This window comes from Parasteatoda tepidariorum, chromosome 7, assembly GCF_982258835.1.
Source record: "Parasteatoda tepidariorum strain Cologne lab strain chromosome 7, Ptep-v5.0, whole genome shotgun sequence".
In the NCBI taxonomy this organism is placed as follows: domain Eukaryota; kingdom Metazoa; phylum Arthropoda; class Arachnida; order Araneae; family Theridiidae; genus Parasteatoda; species Parasteatoda tepidariorum.
In genome coordinates this window covers 78,876,962-78,895,761 of record NC_141761.1, presented here as the reverse complement: position 1 = coordinate 78,895,761, position 18,800 = coordinate 78,876,962, and the positions used below count along the sequence as shown (strand labels likewise).

Sequence of the window (18,800 nt, the reverse complement as noted above, 5' to 3'; positions counted from 1 at the left end):
TGATCACTTACCATCGCATCTAGAAAACATTTGGGAAAAATTCAAAAACAATTTGCACAAGTTAGAAGAAATAGAAATTCCTAGATATGTTTTAATCAATAACGCAGTAAAATATGAGTTACATGGATTCTCAGATGCGTCGGAAAAAGCGTACGCAGCTGTTATCTATGTGCGATCCATAAATAGCAATGGAGATATTCAGATAAATTTAATTACGTCAAAATCAAAGGTAGCTCCATTAAAAAAGTTAACGTTACCTAGATTAGAACTATGTGGAGCTCATCTGTTAGCAAAATTAATGTCAGTGTTAATTTCGGGTACAAATCTTTCATTTAATAAAACGCTCTGCTGGTGTGATTCGACAATCGTTCTCGCGTGGCTAAATTCACCTTCAAATAGATGGAAAACATTTATAGCAAATCGTGTCGCGCAAATTCATGAATTCATACCCAATGCGACTTGGCATTATGCGACAAGTTCAGATAACCCAGCAGATTGCGCTTCTCGAGGCATTGGCACAAGCGAGCTTAAAACGCATAACCTTTGGTGGAATGGACCACCATTTCTGGATAAATACGAATACATTTTTCATGAATCCACATGTACTGAAGACAATCAGTTAGAAATCAAACGTGAAGAGAAGAAGTTAGCAAGTCTATTAACTCAAACGAAGGAAGGACCTCCAACATTTGGTCTCCTACAAAAGTTCTCCTCTGTATCGAAATTAAAACGAGTGACTGCGTACTGTTTTCGATTCATTGAAAACTGTAAAAAACCGCCTAATGAAAGAAATCTAGCATTTCTCACTGCTTCAGAACTTAAACATGCTCTGATGTTTTGTGTTAAAGAAACTCAAATGGAAGTCTTCAGTGCTGAGGTAGAAACTTTACAAAAATCGAAACCGCTTTCAACGAAAAGCAAAATTCTATCGCTCAATCCAGTGTTATATGATGGATTACTAAAGGTGGGCGGTAGATTAAGACATGCGAACATTTCAGATGCACAAAAGCATCCGATTCTTTTACCTAAAGAACATTCTTTGACCAAATTAATCTTAACAGACATTCATTTAAATCACTTACACGCTGGTGCTCAATTAATGCAAGCATGCGTGAGACAGCAGTTTTGAATTATTTCAGCCAGATCAGCTATACGTAGCATCATAGCGAATTGCATGGTGTGCAAGCGTCATCGAGCTCAACGATTAACGCAACAAATGGGAGATTTACCAGCTTCACGCGTAAATCCCTCCCGACCATTCACACATTGCGGTGTGGACTATTGTGGACCTTTTTTGGTAAAAATTTCGAGAGCTACCAGAGCTAAATCGTCCAAAGCATATTTAGCTCTATTCATATGTTTTTCAACGAAAGCTGTGCACTTGGAACTTGTCAGCGATTTAACAACTAACTCTTTCATCGCAGCTCTTAAACGATTTATTGCTCGTCGAGGAAAATGCTCACATATATACAGTGACTGCGGCACTAACTTCATTGGAGCAAATCGTAAACTAAAAGCAGAAATTACAACGCTTCTTAAATCGTATGAGCACAATGACGAAGTGTCACATTATTCAAGTGAAAATGGAATCGAATGGCATTTTAACCCGGTAAATTCTCCACACATGGGAGGAATTTGGGAATCTAACATAAAATGTGTGAAACAACATCTTAAGAAAATCGTATCCAACGTAACACTGACTTTCGAGGAACTTTATACTGTATTCACACAAATTGAAGCGTGCTTAAATTCACGTCCAATATCACATATGTCTAGCGATCCAAGTGATTTGACAGTATTAACTCCTGGACACTTTATAGCTGGTGGTCCTCTAACAGCTATACCTGAACCAGACTACAGCTCAACGAAGATGAACTGTCTTTCCAGATGGCAGTTAACTCAAAGAATCGTCCAACATTTTTGGAATCGTTGGCAGAAAGAGTATATCCTTCAACAGCAGCAAAGATCAAAATGGAAACAAGCAAAGGAAAGCTTAATTATTGGTGATCTTGTCCTCATTTCGGATGATAATCTTCCACCAACGAAATGGAAACTTGGTCGAGTGATCTCTGTGCATCCTGGACATGATGGAAAAGTTAGAGTCGTGGCATTAAAAACAGCTGAGGGCATGACATCAAGAGCTGTTACAAAACTTTGCAAACTTTGAACATTTGACTTTAAGTTCATTACTTCAATCAAGAAGTCCTGTATAAACAAATTTTTACTTATTATTAATTAATATGTTTTTTGTTCATTTCAGATTTTCTATGTTGTAATTTGAAAGCTCTTAAAGCTTTCAAGGTGGGCGGCATGGAGCAGCGCCATCTGTAACTTTTGAGGAATGCGCATGCGCTCAATGAACGAGAGAAGAAAAATGTATGTAACCATCAACGAGAGAACATCTCATCATCATATCGAAAATAAAGTTTTTTGTTATTGTTTATCGAATCGTTTAATCAACATCCATCGAATTGACAACATGTGCGCATTCCTCAAAAGTTACAGATGGCGCTGCTCCAGGGTTCTGTACTGTATTACATTCCCTGATTTTTTTTTTTTAAAAAACCAAAATTAATAATAATTAATATAAAATTTTATAACATATATAAGATAATAAACCTACATTAGATTAGATTTAATATTAAATTTCATATAAAATTATATTAACATAAAAATTATTTTAAATTTCTATACTAAAAATAATAATATACTTCGGATTACCACCATTTCCACTTATTTGAAAAAAAATTATGAATATTCTAATTTAAATTTGTTAGAAAATATAAAACTGCATGCATACCCTGATGACTGCCTTTTTTTATTTTTCTTATCTCTTTTCTTACCTGAAAAAAGATATGCAATTATAAATAAATTGCATTAAATTGATAAATAATATATATATAAAATTTAATACATATTTTTTTATTAAAATAGTACGATAATGAGCAGAAAATTTGTTAAACTCAGACAGTTTATTAAGTTTATCACTATTTGAAAGCCAATTAGAGGAAAAATAAAACAAAATATAGAGTAACAAAAAGATTGAATAACTTGTGTCAAACAATTTTTATTACAAAACTTTCAAAGTTTCCTTTTAATATTGTATTTTTTTTTCAATATTATTTTATTTATGAGATTAGCAGTTTTAAGAGTTTCTATGATTAGTATTTTGTATGTAAGACACTCTCCGAAATTTATGTGGAATTTTTCAGAGTAATTCTTGGTATAGAATTTATTTAATGAATAAAGGGGGAAAAAAGAAAATCCAAATGCTCATCATAATTGTAAATTCTTTTTAATTTTTTATTTTTCTTGCTTATTTTTGGAAAAATATTTTAATTTATTTGTAAACACATAAAAGCTAATTCAGTGCACCTTAAAAAAATTCCTGTCTATTAAATTCTGATACAATTTTCTGTAATTTTGATTCAATATTTTTTTTTACATGATGGATGATCATTTTATTTAAAACTCAATACCTTTAAATACGTTACCATTTAATTTAAAATCATTTCCTCCATACATATGCCAAACAAGTGAAAGTTCTCTCAGAGCCAAAAGAACAACTGGCTTGGGATAATGCTTGGGTGCTTTTAATACATCTGATTTACCAGCAGGAACAGAAAAATGATTTTCTATGATAGTTATTGGCTCATCTGTCAGTATTCTTACTTGAGGGTCACCATTCTTTGGCTATATAAATAATTAAAAAGTTTTAGTAAAGTTATCAATTATAAAGAAGGACAAAAAGAAACTAACACCAAACATCTTGTTATAAATTTTTCAAAATATATCAATGTAATTAATAATTGACTTATTTGTTAGTTAAATTTTAAAATGTATAAAAACATCATAAAAGAATATCGAAGAAATAATAAACACATACCACTAGACCTAAACCAGGATCATCATCTAAAATTACGAATTCGTCATCCATTGCATATTGGTCAATCTGAGTTGAATTCCTATTCCTGTCATTACACATATCTAAACAAAGAATGCAATAGATTAAATTAAAAACATAAAAGCAATAATTATTAATACTTAATTTATTCTTTTTCATAAATTGTTGACAAGAAGTAACTATTTTCATCCGTCATTTCATATTTTAAACTGATTTAATAATAAATATCTATACATTATTCAGCTGTTTTTTGTTTTCAATATACAATACTTTTATGGGAACTTATACATTTTAAGTCAATGATATAAATTTTAGGTTAATAAATCAATAAATTTACACTTAGAAGATCTGAACAAATAACATTTGGATCAAACACTATATATATATATACAGTCAAACCCCGCTATAATGAATCTTCAAGGGACCAAAGTTTCGGTTCACTATATCCGTTACATAGGCAATTTAACTAATTGGTTCCCAAACTCCTCCCTTTTATTACACGTTATTCAAATAAATGACTGAAAAATATTATGTAGTAGCAAAAAAAGTGTTATTTTTCATTACTCTTCGTCTTGCATACGAAAAAAAATTGTACTCCTCAACATCAGATATGGAAACACATCCAAGACTCTCAGATAATTTTTACTGAATTTCTCTTATTCCGTTTTCTACACCTGTCTAACCTGCCATTCCGGCACATAAAAGTAGTCTCATAAAATTGCATAGAGAATTTATCGACATTTGTCCAAATACTCTTGCGGATTCTTCGAATGCTGAACCACTTCAGCTATGCTTCTTCAACATCCTTGTGATCTGCTTTTCTCAACTTTCTTCTGCCATCTAAATTTTTTTCATGAGCAGAAATTATTAATTGCCTATTTTTCCATATATTACAAACTGCAGATTTGGATAGTTTATATTCCCTGTAAACATCAGCTTGATTGCATCCATTTTCAATTTTTCTGATTATGCCATTTTATCATGAATGGAGAACGTTTTAAATTTACTGCTTGCCATAGTTAAATTTGAGACACTTATTTGTAGGATTTTTTTTTAACTAAACTGAGAGCAGAAAGGAGTTAAAATGAGGGCCTTATCAGCACATATTAGTGTCCAACCCTTTCACCAATAATGAATAATTACACGTTCCTTCTGACAGAAAATGCATATTGATCCTACTGACACCTTACAGGTTTCTCATCTGCGGGGTCGGAAACGTCTGCTTGGTTTGTTTAGGGATGAGAAAAAGAGGTAAAGGAAGTAAACAAGTAAAAATGCTTATCGCTGCATTCCCCTTTATAGATGGTCTTAAAAATCGGTACAAGTATTTATTTCGAAGTAGAAATTTCAAAATTATTACAAAAAATATGGAGAAAAAAAATCAGCTGAAGACAGAAAAAAGTTCATTATATCCAAATTCCTCACTTTTTTGGTTCACTATATCCACAAAAAATAACATTATACGTGTATAGCAAGGCTAGGGACCGAACATTTCATTTACTATGTCCGGGAGTTCACTATAAACTGTGTTCACTATAGCGGGCTTTGACTGTATATATATATATTTATATACAAAAAGGACCACAAAAAAAACAAGAAAATTAAGAAAAACAATAAGTTTTATTTACTGCACATATGCTGCATATGTATGTCTGAACACTTTGCAGTATTCCAACATGCATAAGGACTGGAAATATAAAATTGAAGAAACAGAACAACATAGAAGAAATAAGGTCAGATATTCTACTACAAATCATCTTGTTTTTAAATAATTATCTAAACAAAAAATAAGTCCTATAATTTACTGTGTTCTGATTATTACTACAATTATATAGTAATTTTTTTGATTTAATCAACCAATTAATTTAATTTTGTTTAATTTTATGATTTAACTTTTAATCAGCCACAACAATTAATAGTATAATGCACAAATTCATAATTACAAAAACAGAAAAAATTTACTTCTCATTTCAGCATCTGAGCAGCATTACAAAAGGAGAAAGAAATTTCAAAATAAGTATTTAATAGTTAAATTTAACAGGAGATTATCATTAAAAAAGAATCTTAGCAATTTGAGTAAAGTTTCATTTATTTGTGTTAGCAAATATTGTCTCAAATAAAGCTCTTTAAATTATTAAGTTCTTTCAACTGTTTTGATAAACATGAAGGTGACAAAAGTAAATAAACACAACAATGTTAAACTTTAAAAGTATTTTTAAAGGGATGGAAAAACATAAAATAGAAAATTATGAGAAATAAGTTGATAGTAAATATTTTCATTGACTGTCATTCCCAATCATCCAGAAAATATTAATTCAAGAAAGTGACATTTCAAATTTTACATTAAATTTCTTGATATTTAATTTCAGAATGAAATTCTGTGCTATGAACAAAGCTGTCAATTTTCAACACTTTAAGGAAAACTTTTTTCTAGTGGTAGCAAATTTTATTTTTTGATATATGATTCTTTAAGTAAATTTGATTCAAAGTTATTTTCCACACCATTCTACATGAATGATTCAAAAGATTATATAAAATGTCATTTTCTGCAATTTCTTTCAAGATAAGGTTTTTAAAATGTTAACAAAAATAACCTAAATTCTAGAATCTTTAGTTTCTGATTGTCTAACACTCTAAAAAATATTTTGGAAAAAGCTTAGCCTTCTGCAGCCCTGAATGTAGTAAAAGTGGTAAGAAAATGTTTTTGAAACTAATTATTATTCAGAACTCAAACAATTCTAATTATAGCTACTGGGACTTTGAATAATCTAAAATATAAATGTTTAGGAATGGGGCAAAAATTTGCAATATATACGCATTGTAGGGTGTGTTGTTAGGGCAGCAAAGAGCTGCTATTCTCATGAAGGAAAGGAATATGCATTATAGACTTAAGTTCTAGCTAAACAGAAACAGATATATAATAAGAATTTGATTAAATCCTAAACTACTTGTTATATATATTTGAGCCATAGTTTGATCATTTAAGAAATAGCTTAAATCATTAGTTTAAAAAAAAAAAATTTGAAGACGATTAATCTAAATTTTCAAAAAGTTATATCTTTGGAATTTATAAGATTAAAAAAAAAAAAAAAGAACTTTTTAATCTTTTAATTTTGAAAATTTTTGTAGCTTTAGATTTTTTGAAGGCAAAGCAATTTTTTGTTCAACAGGCATGGGGTAAAAGTTGCTCATAGACTAGCTATCGATTTTTCCTTTTTCAAACACATTTTTTAGCAGTGGAGTATACAAATAGTTAAAGTAATAAAAAAAAATAAAAAAAAGATAAAAGTAATTAAACCATTAAATTTTGTCAGAGGTAATCGCAATTGCAAAATTTAAATAAAATGTGAATACAAGCCACCACAAACAGCTCAAAGAAGAAAAAAAAAAAGGTTTCTAAATTAGTACCTTTTGAAAATGACTAAAGTATTAATATATTATAATTAATTCAGCAATAAACTTTAAAGTTAAGATTCCTTTAGAAAAGTCTGAGAATACCAATTTAGTAGTATAACATAGGAAGACATGGTTTGTTGAGAATTAGTAAAACTTTATTTGATTAAAATTGTTGGATGCTCATTTTCTAATCTTATGTATAAAATATGCCATAGTGTTTAATTTTTGTCAAAAGTGAAAAGAAAATATACACATTGAGGGGTCAAATATTAATGCATAAACAAAAAATAAATAAATAATTGCTACCAAAACCTGACATATCATTAACATGGAAGACTCAATTTTTCACCAAAGCTAGGTGGATTCCTAGATAAAACCAGAAGCATGTGAAAAGAGCTTCATCAAGTTTCACATGATTTTTGATATTCTCAAACCAACTTTTCTCAAAGTAATTTAACAGATTTTGATAATTCTTTTATTTTTTTCTATTTTTTAGATTGTTTGTAGGAGTCAGTCCAGCCATTTTCTGTTTATAAATAGATCAATTAGACATCCAAAATCTTACAATATAATCATAATTAGTTTAATGAGTAATATAATAGAGAATAAATCATCAAAATTCTATGATATTTTAATACAGTACAAAACCCGCTTTCCGGAAATCAGAAAACCAAAAAACCGGAACGAAATTCGATAAATTTTCCCGCCATTTTTTTTATTTTCCTCATAAGATTTCAGGATTTTTCTTTCTTTTTTTGAAGGATGTTTACCTTACCATTTTGCAAATAATCATTAGTGTATTACTTCATCGTTTTTTCTTCTTTTTAAGATTATTGCCAAATATATATTTTTTTTAGTTGAGTAAGGCAATAAAAAAACGGTTTTTTGTAGCAATTCAGCAAACCGGAAAAATCAGTTATCCGGAATAGCGATGGTCCCGATCGTGCCGGTTAATCGGTTCCCTACTGTAGTTTTGATTAACAAAAATATTTGATTAAATGGAACACTGACTTTTCAATTATACTTATGCATTAATTTCTCTGATAATTGAGTTTTCTTATCTCTATATAATTTGAAGATATATGGAAATACTCTTTTTTTAATGAAACTTTGGTACCTAACCTAAGAAGGGTATCTTATTCCCAAACCTATCTGGGGTTATGCAGTACCTGCTTAAATATCATATGGCCACTCTGGTCCCTCCGGTCATTCTAGGTATAAGGTTTTACATATACGTTTCTATAAAGCTAATACATGAATGATTAAATAGGTACTCAAAGCCAGAAGTACTTGATACTTTCAGCATATTATTTTTTTTTAATTACAAAGCAATAAAAATACAAGAAGGGCAAAAATGGCCCCAGTCATCTTTCTGGTGTTAAAACGGATATCAATAACAGTGATAAAAATCTACCTCTCACCCCTTCCAAAAAACAAATACTACGCTTTTCAGTAAACACTTAAAAAATGTTCCCCTCCCACCCACTTTTAATTGAGATTAGTGTGAGGAAAAATTTACTTTTCAGAAAAGCACTAAGAGAATGATTTCTTACCCCTGCTTTTAATTGAAACCAGTGTGAGGAAAAATTTTAACTTATGATAAGTTTTTAAAGCTATATTTAAGAGTTATATTACATGCCATTGCAAAAGGAGAATATAAGTTTAAAAATTACTTGATGCTTGATCTACTGAACAATCTTTCATGGCCTCTGCAACAAGAAGATTTAGATTTTTTGAATCAACAGGAGTACTTGAGTAACTTTTTGGTGCTTTTGCTTCCTGTAACAAAATAATAATTTAATATTCATCACATACAATTTACTAACAAGATTTGAAATAACTTCTTTTAAAAAAATAAACAATAAAAAATTATCTTTGTGTTATTAAAGGACTAAACAAAATAATGATTTTTAAGCAGTGTGGAAGAGGAAAAGTTTTAATTATTATCAGGTTTTTTTGCTAAACTATTAAAGAAACTTTGCATTGATAAATACATTATTTAGATTTATTGATAAATTCTGTTCTTAAAACAACAATGTATATTTCAATCAAATGATGTTAATTAAGTAAAGTATTTAGTGACTGGTTAACTTAAAGAGAAAAGTTATTTTTAAAATCTTCAATAATGAACACCATAATGAATTTTGTAAAGATTTATTAAATTATATTTATAAAAAACTCAAACAAAGTTATTGCATCATAGAATCGAAATTGACTAATTTCTTTTTAATTTGTCTACTACTTTAATTACAAAATATTGTATGATATAACTCTTAATTTATGCATTGCGTTTCATTTTTTCACAATGTCAAATAAAAGATCTGCTATTTTAAAGATATTTAAGCAAAGAAATGACTGTTTGGAATCGTTTGTTTACTCTTTACTCAAAATTTTTGACTCTCTAAAGCAAGTGCTTCAGCAGAAGGCTTTAAAATTAAACTAGCAAATAATTAACATTTGTGCTTAATAAATGAAAACCTCTTAATTAGTCTGAGTTAGTCCTCAAAGAGAATGATCTCATGTTTCTATAATGAGCATGGTCCCTGGGTATGTACACAGTCCCTGAAATGGTTAATAGTTATAAAAAAAAAGAATATAGCATAAGAACATACTTCTGGTTCAACAGGTTCCATATCTCCATTGATGCTGAGGTATGTGATTAAATCTAATAAAGCTTTAAATGAATCTGAACACGTTCTGATATGGATAATATTATTGGAAGCACACAGTTCTAATTTAGGTTCATCCTGTAATAAACAAATAGAGTAAATGGCAATAAGATTAGGTTTAAAAATAAATAATACATTTGATAATTCTGTTTTATATTACTTTCTCATTAACAGTAGTCCTGAATGAAACATCAATCAAGCCAGTATCAACAACGCAGACATAATCTGAAATTAGATACAGAATTAGATAGAATAGGATACAGAATAGATAGAATAGGATACAGAATAAATAGAATTAGATAGAATCTGAAAGTAGATACATAAGCAGAAATAATGGCCAATTACATTCATAAAAAAGTAGATTAGGAATATTTGATTAAAATTAAGAAAATATTTAAACATAAATTACAAAACTTATATAATTAATGCCATAAAAGTTGCAAATTCTGCAGATGACTAAGTATTCAAAATAACCAGAAATTATTAAAAAAAACTTATATCACTAAATACTAATTTATGAAAGAAGTATCTCTTATAATCAATTACGTAAGGCAGCATGAAACATATTTAAAAATAAATCAAAATATTAAGATACCATAACAATTAACAAGGTTACCAACAAAAAATTAAACTATATTTACTTTTTCTTAAATCAATTTTTTTAGCTGTTATTGAAGCAGAGAGAAAAATGCGTAATTCTTCTGATATGATTCTAAAAATAAGAAAAAATTCTTTAATTGAGTAAGATCATAAGAATCAATGTAAAAAAAATTGAATAAATAAAATTTACCTGAATAAGAAAGATGGAGTAGTGGCTGAAATATTGCAAGACATGTTGAAATTTTCCATAGTAATGCACGACCATAACGGTAATTTTAAAGGCCTAGAAGTAATTTTAAGTTAATGTTATTAATATGAAGAAGAATAAATTTAACTTCAAAAAAAAAGTATTTTTATAATACCTAAAAAATAAATACATAAATTAACCTTGTGGCAGAAAGGTGGCGATATTGTCGCTTAATGTAACAGAATTCCTGCAGAAAGATTTTTCATTTGGGGAAAAAAAAATTTTGGTTTTCTATTCTGCACAATTTTTTGAAACACGACTTTTCTGAGCAGAATTGTTTTCAAAAGATGTCTTTCCCACAAATTTGACTTGAAGGAAAAAACGCTGCAAATTCTAACTTGGTTTTTAAATTCCTGATGTTACATTGCATTGTTCAGTTATTATTATTGATGTTCTCAAGATTTTTTTCCACAATAATATTTTTATGACACGAAAAGTGTGAATGCAAGTTTAAGTAATTACGTTTTTATGCACTCGGCTTGAGCTAATAACATCAGTAATTATTATTTTTTTACAGTTATTGCTACAAATTTTCCTATGTTTTTATAGAAAAAAAAATTCTAATTTTTTTAATACAATTCTTAAAAAAAGATTTAAATTGGGCATTTGATTATTCATTTTTATTGTGATAATACTACTGTTTTTTTTCCTTTTTTTCCGACTCTCCAGCAGTTAATGATATTGATTTCAACATGGTTTTTAAAATTTTGGCATTGTCAACGCAAGTCTTTTAAAGCATCTACTGATCTTCAAATCCATAATTTTTTTATCTTCACGGCTACTTTATACTGGAGCTCATGCTTAGCGGAGAATTTGGAATGCTGCGAAAACGTATGGAATTGGATGAAGCTTGGTTTATGATGCTCTATTTCGTCTGATGTTCGACATTATCCCCTCCTACGCTACTCGAAAGAAATATCTATTAATTTATGATTCATCATAAAGAAGAAACTAAATTTGTGTTTCCTTCAACTCTCGCCTTGCTTTTGATTTCGTTTTCATCAGGATTTCATCGAACAGCCATCCGTTACGTATCCTTTCAATTATTTATATTTTATGTTTACAACATTTAATTGAATTTAAAATTTTTGTATGACAAATTGATAGAGCATTTGACTTAAAATTTTTTTTAGAAGTTAAAAATATAATAGAAAATTTTTAATTTTATTTAATTACAACCTGAAGTTTTGTAATTAATCCAGTTAAGCGGCATATCTGATCTTTTCAGCCTTTTGGTGATGTTTATACTGTTGAAGAATTTATTGAAAATTGAATTATTGTTGGAATTAATTTTTTGAATTCTGAAACGAATATATTTTCTCAATAATTTTGTTTATATTTTTATTTCAAGTATAAGGATTTAATTAATTAATATACAAAAGAAGTGATGTGTAAAATCAAAATTTTTCCATATTTTATTTTCTATATATAAAAAAAAAAATCGAGTGTTATATATATTATTCGAGTGTTACGTTTTTTTTTTAAAAAAGGAACATTAATGATGTTTTCAGTGATTCTAAAGAATAGCAATAACATTTAAGAGCTTTTTATTATCCACGTTTATTATTCTATTAAATGATAGTTGAGTTAAGATTTCAAATTGCTAACTCTTGAATTAAATTATTTTAATGTCTGAACAGAATGATTCAAATATACTTTTGTTTTCGAAGAAAATGTTTTTGGTAAATTGGAAAGAGTGTTTTCCGACTTTCTTACGTTTTGTTTTTGTGGATGTTATGGGAGCTTTCGTATTTTTGCACCTGATTTGACCAGTAAGCAAACTTTGTTAATTTGAAAAATATCTTCAACTCTTGTATTCATATAGCAGACAATTTCTTCAAAGCAAAACAAGAAATGATTATAGTGTTGGTTAGGTGTAATTTGCATGTGGAGTTTCTTTAGGTATCTTCTATTTGCAGATCGTGAGGTGTTTTCGACATTCTACTTATTTATAAATTTATTTTCAAAGATGAATTTCTGCAATCAAGGTTTGAAATCTAATTAAAAATAGCAGAACTTAAATATTCATATCATATATTGGTTCATAAAAAGAATTTCAATTTTGTCTGATTTAATTAGTCATTTTAAGATTATTTATGCTACCGTTAATATTTTGGGTTGAACATTATCAAGCATTGCAATATTACAATAAAAATAAATTGATTTTATACTGTTTGCCATAAATTGATATACGCTATATATATTTTCAAGTGCATTTTTATAATTATTGTTGTTCATTTATAAATGTTATTAAACTAAACCAGAAATGTATTTTAAATAATACTGATAATAATAATGATATAATTTATAAACCCTTATGCACACTTAAATTTTGCAATTTAAATTAGCTTCAAGCTAATTAAGTTACTTTGAAGTACTCATAAATATCAATAATTAACTATGTTTTTTTTTAAATGTTTCAAATTTCAAAAAAAAAAAAGATAACAATACTCAAAGGAATATTGATATCTACACAAAAGCACAATAGGGAATAACATATTATTAAAATGTATTATAAGGATTAAGCTATCCCAAAGTGATTCTTAATCAGTACTTATAGTAGTGTAACATAATTTCACCCAGATTTTTTTAAGAATTATGAAGTAAAATAATAAACACACAATTACACACTTTTGTTATCTTATGAAACCATATTAATCTGATATTCCAATCCTTTAGAAGTTAGGTTGGTATGAGTGTTTGCAAATTTAAAAATGAGAGATTTCAGCCTCTATATTTTTTCTTTAATTAAAAATTACATTAACTGTCTCATTGTTGCTGTTGTTTTGCATGGAGGCATCTGTGCAGAATGATTTATGGTGATTTTCTTACTAGGGCGCCAGGTAATTAAAATCCATTAAGTGACATAGAGATATTTTTATAATAAAATTAACATAGTAATAAATAATTCATCTAACATATATCTTTTTAATTTTACAATAGCTATTATATTTATCACAAATAGTTTTTCTCTTACATAAGTAAGCCATTTTATTCATTACAAGTGCATATTCAACAGGGTTAATTCAAATAGTTACTCACGAATATTTTGTTTAATCAAAACATAAGTAAATTCAGAAATTTTATTATTATATAAAAAAAAGAGAAATTTTATTGATTTGAGCAATGCAATTGTCAAATATTTTTTTAATATTCGAATTTCTATTAAATAAGTGTCTAACTGAGCTAAAAATAAATTCATGAAATTCAAAAATAAGAATAATTGAGCATTTATATATAATATGACAATATTTTCCTTCATTAAAATGAAGTGAATATATGAAATAATAGAGATAATAGAGATGATTTTACCTCTTGAAATATAAGAGATGATAATTTTGCCCCTTATGAAAAAGGGATGACTAAACCTAGGTAAATAATGTAGCAGTCTGATCAACTGTTTATTTAGAGCTAAAATAAAAGCTCATATTTTTTTTGAATGATATGCTCTGCTCAGTATGTTTTTAATAATAAGCTAAAGAATTTTTATTGACACTTATAATTATTTGAATATTTGATAGTAATAAACATTTTTATTAAGTTATAATAAGAAATATAGAATATGATATGATAAATTGCACTTATATGTTTAAATATTTTGAATTGTATGGGTATATCAGTTTGGTAACTGAAATGATTTTGCAAATTAGGTTGTTTGTTACTGATAAAGTTTTCTCAAATTCGAAAGAAATTGGAATATCCTTTCCAGGTGATGACAATGCTCAGCAAATTTTACATCAACATATGATTTAATAACATGAGTATCGAAAATATATATTTGAAGTATAAATTTATGTCATAAATTTTTTAATAGTTTTACTTTGATATTTAACTATACGTAAGTGTATATTATAAGTTCCATGGATATATTATGATTTAATGCATAAAATCTTTTTGTAACATGGGGGAGATCCATTAATTTAAAAAAAAAAATATCTATATATACATTTTTTTTTTCTGTGTTCAGCGGGGACATATGTGATGCCACAATTGGCATACACATATTTATTCTCTATCTTTTAAAATATCCTTCATTACTTAAGCTTATTTTTATTAATTGAATTACATTACAAATAAATCACAAACTTAATCTTTTTAAACGAACATAAAATATTTACTTATTCTCTTCCAGATCAATGTAACGGATACTTTTTTTATTTCATTACTAATGCAGACTTATATATTCACTGTCGCCTTTAATCGAAAACAAAAATCTATTTATAACTTTTTATTCTACTTTTCCAACGGCTAAATGTTTCAGTTGCATGGTTGTAATAATTCACATACATTTGTTGGCAACTCGTGATCGCCAAGGTATTATTTTAACTCTATATTGATATGCTGGTTGGCCTTGTTTTGGCTATGCTATATTTTAATAAATCGCCAATTTTGGATCTCCTACCAATGCTTCTGTGTCCGCTGGGAACAATTTACATGTACTTTTTAATTTGGCTTTTGACTAGGCAGGTTGTGGGGGATTTGTCTCCCATGGCCTGTCCTAATTTTAATATTACTATGCAAAACTGATTCAACTGAAATTCTTATGGATAATATATTTTTATATTTTGTAAGTCGAGCTCTGCAAATATACTACTAAAATAAAAGCTTATTTTATTAATTCTAATCCGGCTCAACTATTATTTTCATCACCCTTCTGTTTTCATGTATTCTTCAACTGGCCCACTATACCAAATGCAAACTCCAATCACACCCTGAGATTTTCTATCATCACCACTTAAATTGGCACACTGAAGAATATATCTTTCACCATAATCACTTTTTCACATGCTCAATTTACGCCAATTTATTAGGTGTTTTGATCCTTTTTTCAGCAGTAATTGCTACTGATTTTCATGCAATTTTTAAAGATCGTGATATATTTTTTACAAGATGGGAAAGTCGAATTGTGTATTAAAATATTTACGTTTGACGAATGATTCTATAATATTTTGCCAGTTATTGCTATTGGTTTCCACCACATTTACATTTATTACAACAAGCGAATCTTGCATGCATGAGTAACCTCTTTTTGAAAATATTTGATTCTCATGCTTTCGTTGTTAATCCACGTGTTTTTGTCATTGGTCTTTTTTTCAGCAGTCAATGCCACAAATTTTAAGATTTTAATTTTTATTATTTATATAATGGCAAATTGCAAAATGAGAATAAGGAAAAAAATTAGTGCTTCTTTCCCCTTTTAAAATGCGAGAATACCACCCCGTAATATTAAAATTAATTCTTTCATAATTACTACAGTTATAATTAAAAAAAATATATACAGTTTCATATTATAGGAAGAGTTTTTTTAATAAATCCAAATTGTTTCTATTATTACAAATTAGTAACATATATCTATTACTATTAAAAATATCTTGCAGAAAGGCATGAATGCTAGGGGGATTTGTTACATAAAGCTATAAAAAATTGTACCAAAGGGTTAATTAAATTTGTTTTATTTTAAATGCTGAATTGAATGCAGAACATTTATTGAGCATCGTATTGGTATTTATTGCATAAATATGAATCAAGATTTTTTTTATTTAATAGAGTGAATATGTATAGCATAGTTTGGAAATTGTATGAACATGAATTATGATAAAGATATTCAAGATTTATTTAGGAGTTAAAATAAGTGGTATTTTTCGCATTCTTGTTGACTTTAGTTTTGCTCCTATCTCTGGATGTATGTCATACAGCGAAAATGGCTGCTCTTCATCAGTGTAACGCTATATGCTTGGTGCAAAAATTAAAATTTTTAAAAAAAGTGGATAGAAGAATGTTTAGGATACTATTTCAAGTGTAGCATCTTTTTGCCAAAATAAGTGAAGTTTTCATGAAATATAAGTAAGTATTTGTACTCATTTTATGAAGCCTCAATATTGAGATCTCAAGTAATAATGTCTGTTTTCGTTTGGACCACAAGGGTTGCTATATCAAGTGCTGTACTATAAAATTTAACAAAATTTACACTTATTAATATTGCAAAATTTTCAGAGCTCAGGAAAACAAAATTGGATTGCTCTTGCTTCAATAAATAATTTTGTTGTATGATCTTGGTGGATAAATAGAACAAAATTACGTAATTTTAGCAGTTTTTATAGCAGTTAAAGGTAAAGGTTAGAAATATTATCTGAAAAATATTTAAAAGCTTTTAGACCTTAATAAAAGACATGACAATTTTTAATACTATAAAGAACTAATATATTGCAATTAATTACTATACCTGTAATCTATAGAGCAGTTACTGAGGTTTAAGTGAAATTCTGTAACTACTGCTGAAGGAACATGACCATTTACAGGAAAATCATCAACTTTCAAAAACTCTATCAACTGGTTAATCCAAATTTCAGGAACAGAATATGTATAATGACGGAGCGTAGCATCTGATATATCAATAGCCACTTTAAAAGACTAAAAGATAATGAAAAATATTTTTTATTTATTCCTAACATAAGTATTTAGCTGCCGCATGCATAGTTGAAATATTAAAAACATTATGCTTTAAGGTTAGAGTAATAAGATTATTCTCCTCTTATATTTAACTCATTAATTCTTTTTTTTTTATTTTTAGCTATAACCTGAAATTAACAGCAGAGCATGACCAAAATGTTTAAAATTATTCATTATTATGTAAAATTTAACAAAAATCTAATTTTTGAAATGTTAAAAAATTAATTAATTAAATAAGAGGATAATCTAGAAAAAAAGAAGAGGTTAGATAATTCCAAAGGATTGGGTATACTTTGTGCTACGTAGATTAAAGTGAAAAACATGATTAAAGTGAAAAATAATGTGATCTGTATTTGATTTGTGCTCTATCACGTTTTTCACTTTAGCACGTAGTTTTCAACTTTTTTAAGGAATAATAAATAATAATACTGTAAACCTGAAAAATTTTAAGTAAAAGAAGTTTTTGATTGGGGCCCTTAGGGCAATAGAAAAAGAGGAAGACCCAATAATACTTGGCACAGGACTATTGTAAATGAGCTGAAAACAATAGGAAAGACATGGAAAGAGGCAAAATATCTGGCCACAAATAGAGTGAGATAGAAAAATATGATAGAAGTCCTATGCTCCGATTTGGAGTGAAAAGGAATATGTATACATGTTAATAATAATAGAATTCCTAAAGTAAATCTACATATTATGAATTACTATGTGCTTAGCAGGAAGAATGTTCAAAGTGTTTAAAATATAAAAAATGTAACCATTTAAATTTTACTTTAAAAAAAAAATTATTAAATAAATAACTCACTTCAAAGGACAACTCAAGTTTCCCTATAGGTTAGTAAACCTAAGGTTGTGGTTTAATGGATAAAATATAATATAATAAACTTAATCATAAAAGTTTCCAACAAAAGAATATCTCATTATTAAAAGTAAAACATAAGTAGTTTTCTTTAATCCCATAAGACATTAAAATACTCAAAAATTAATTACATAAAAGAAATCTTTGAATTATGAATAAAAAACTAATATGCAAGTAAATAATTTCGCTCAAATTAATTTTTTATCAAAAATTTTAATTGAAATACAGCATTCTATACATAAGTAATAAAAAACTGCCTCTGAGAAACAATAATACTTACTTTCAGTAGTTGTTTAGGATTATTTACAATATGAACTACAACTTTCAACATATCACTATAATTGTCATAGTAGTTAAGGCGCATCCCAGGCTCTGACTGATATATTATTTGCTCAAATCTGTTTCTTGAACTGGACAAGGGCTCAACAACAGGGACTTTTGAGCAAAATTTATCAATTGCTAGAAATAGAAGCACAATTCAAACTATCTTTAAATCCAAAAATGCAAATTTTTATAAAGAAAAATAAAAAAATTTTCTTCTTTTTAAAAAGCAACTTATATTTCCAAATATAAGCCCATCTGTGTACAAGCCAAAGAGTATGATTTTAAATTGGAATTTCATCCAAAATTCAAAACTTGTATATAAGCTGATGTTAAAAAAATGCATGCTACTCT

General features: G+C 27.8%; 1 protein-coding gene across 2 annotated transcripts in view; it reads right to left on the bottom strand.

Moving 5' to 3' along the window:
- Positions 1-18,800, bottom strand: part of Atg2 (Autophagy-related 2) — an 83,979-nt gene that overhangs the window by 24,967 nt on the left and 40,212 nt on the right. For both annotated transcript variants that reach the window (XM_087168108.1, XM_087168107.1), the window contains 10 exons: positions 18,406-18,584; positions 17,040-17,227; positions 10,760-10,852; positions 10,611-10,681; positions 10,130-10,194; positions 9,913-10,047; positions 8,974-9,079; positions 3,887-3,987; positions 3,495-3,693; positions 2,801-2,843 (listed from right to left, as the gene is read on the bottom strand). In XM_087168108.1, the coding sequence (XP_087024234.1) occupies positions 2,801-2,843; positions 3,495-3,693; positions 3,887-3,987; positions 8,974-9,079; positions 9,913-10,047; positions 10,130-10,194; positions 10,611-10,681; positions 10,760-10,852; positions 17,040-17,227; positions 18,406-18,584 (1,180 nt within the window). The remainder of the gene's footprint in view (positions 1-2,800; positions 2,844-3,494; positions 3,694-3,886; positions 3,988-8,973; positions 9,080-9,912; positions 10,048-10,129; positions 10,195-10,610; positions 10,682-10,759; positions 10,853-17,039; positions 17,228-18,405; positions 18,585-18,800) is intronic.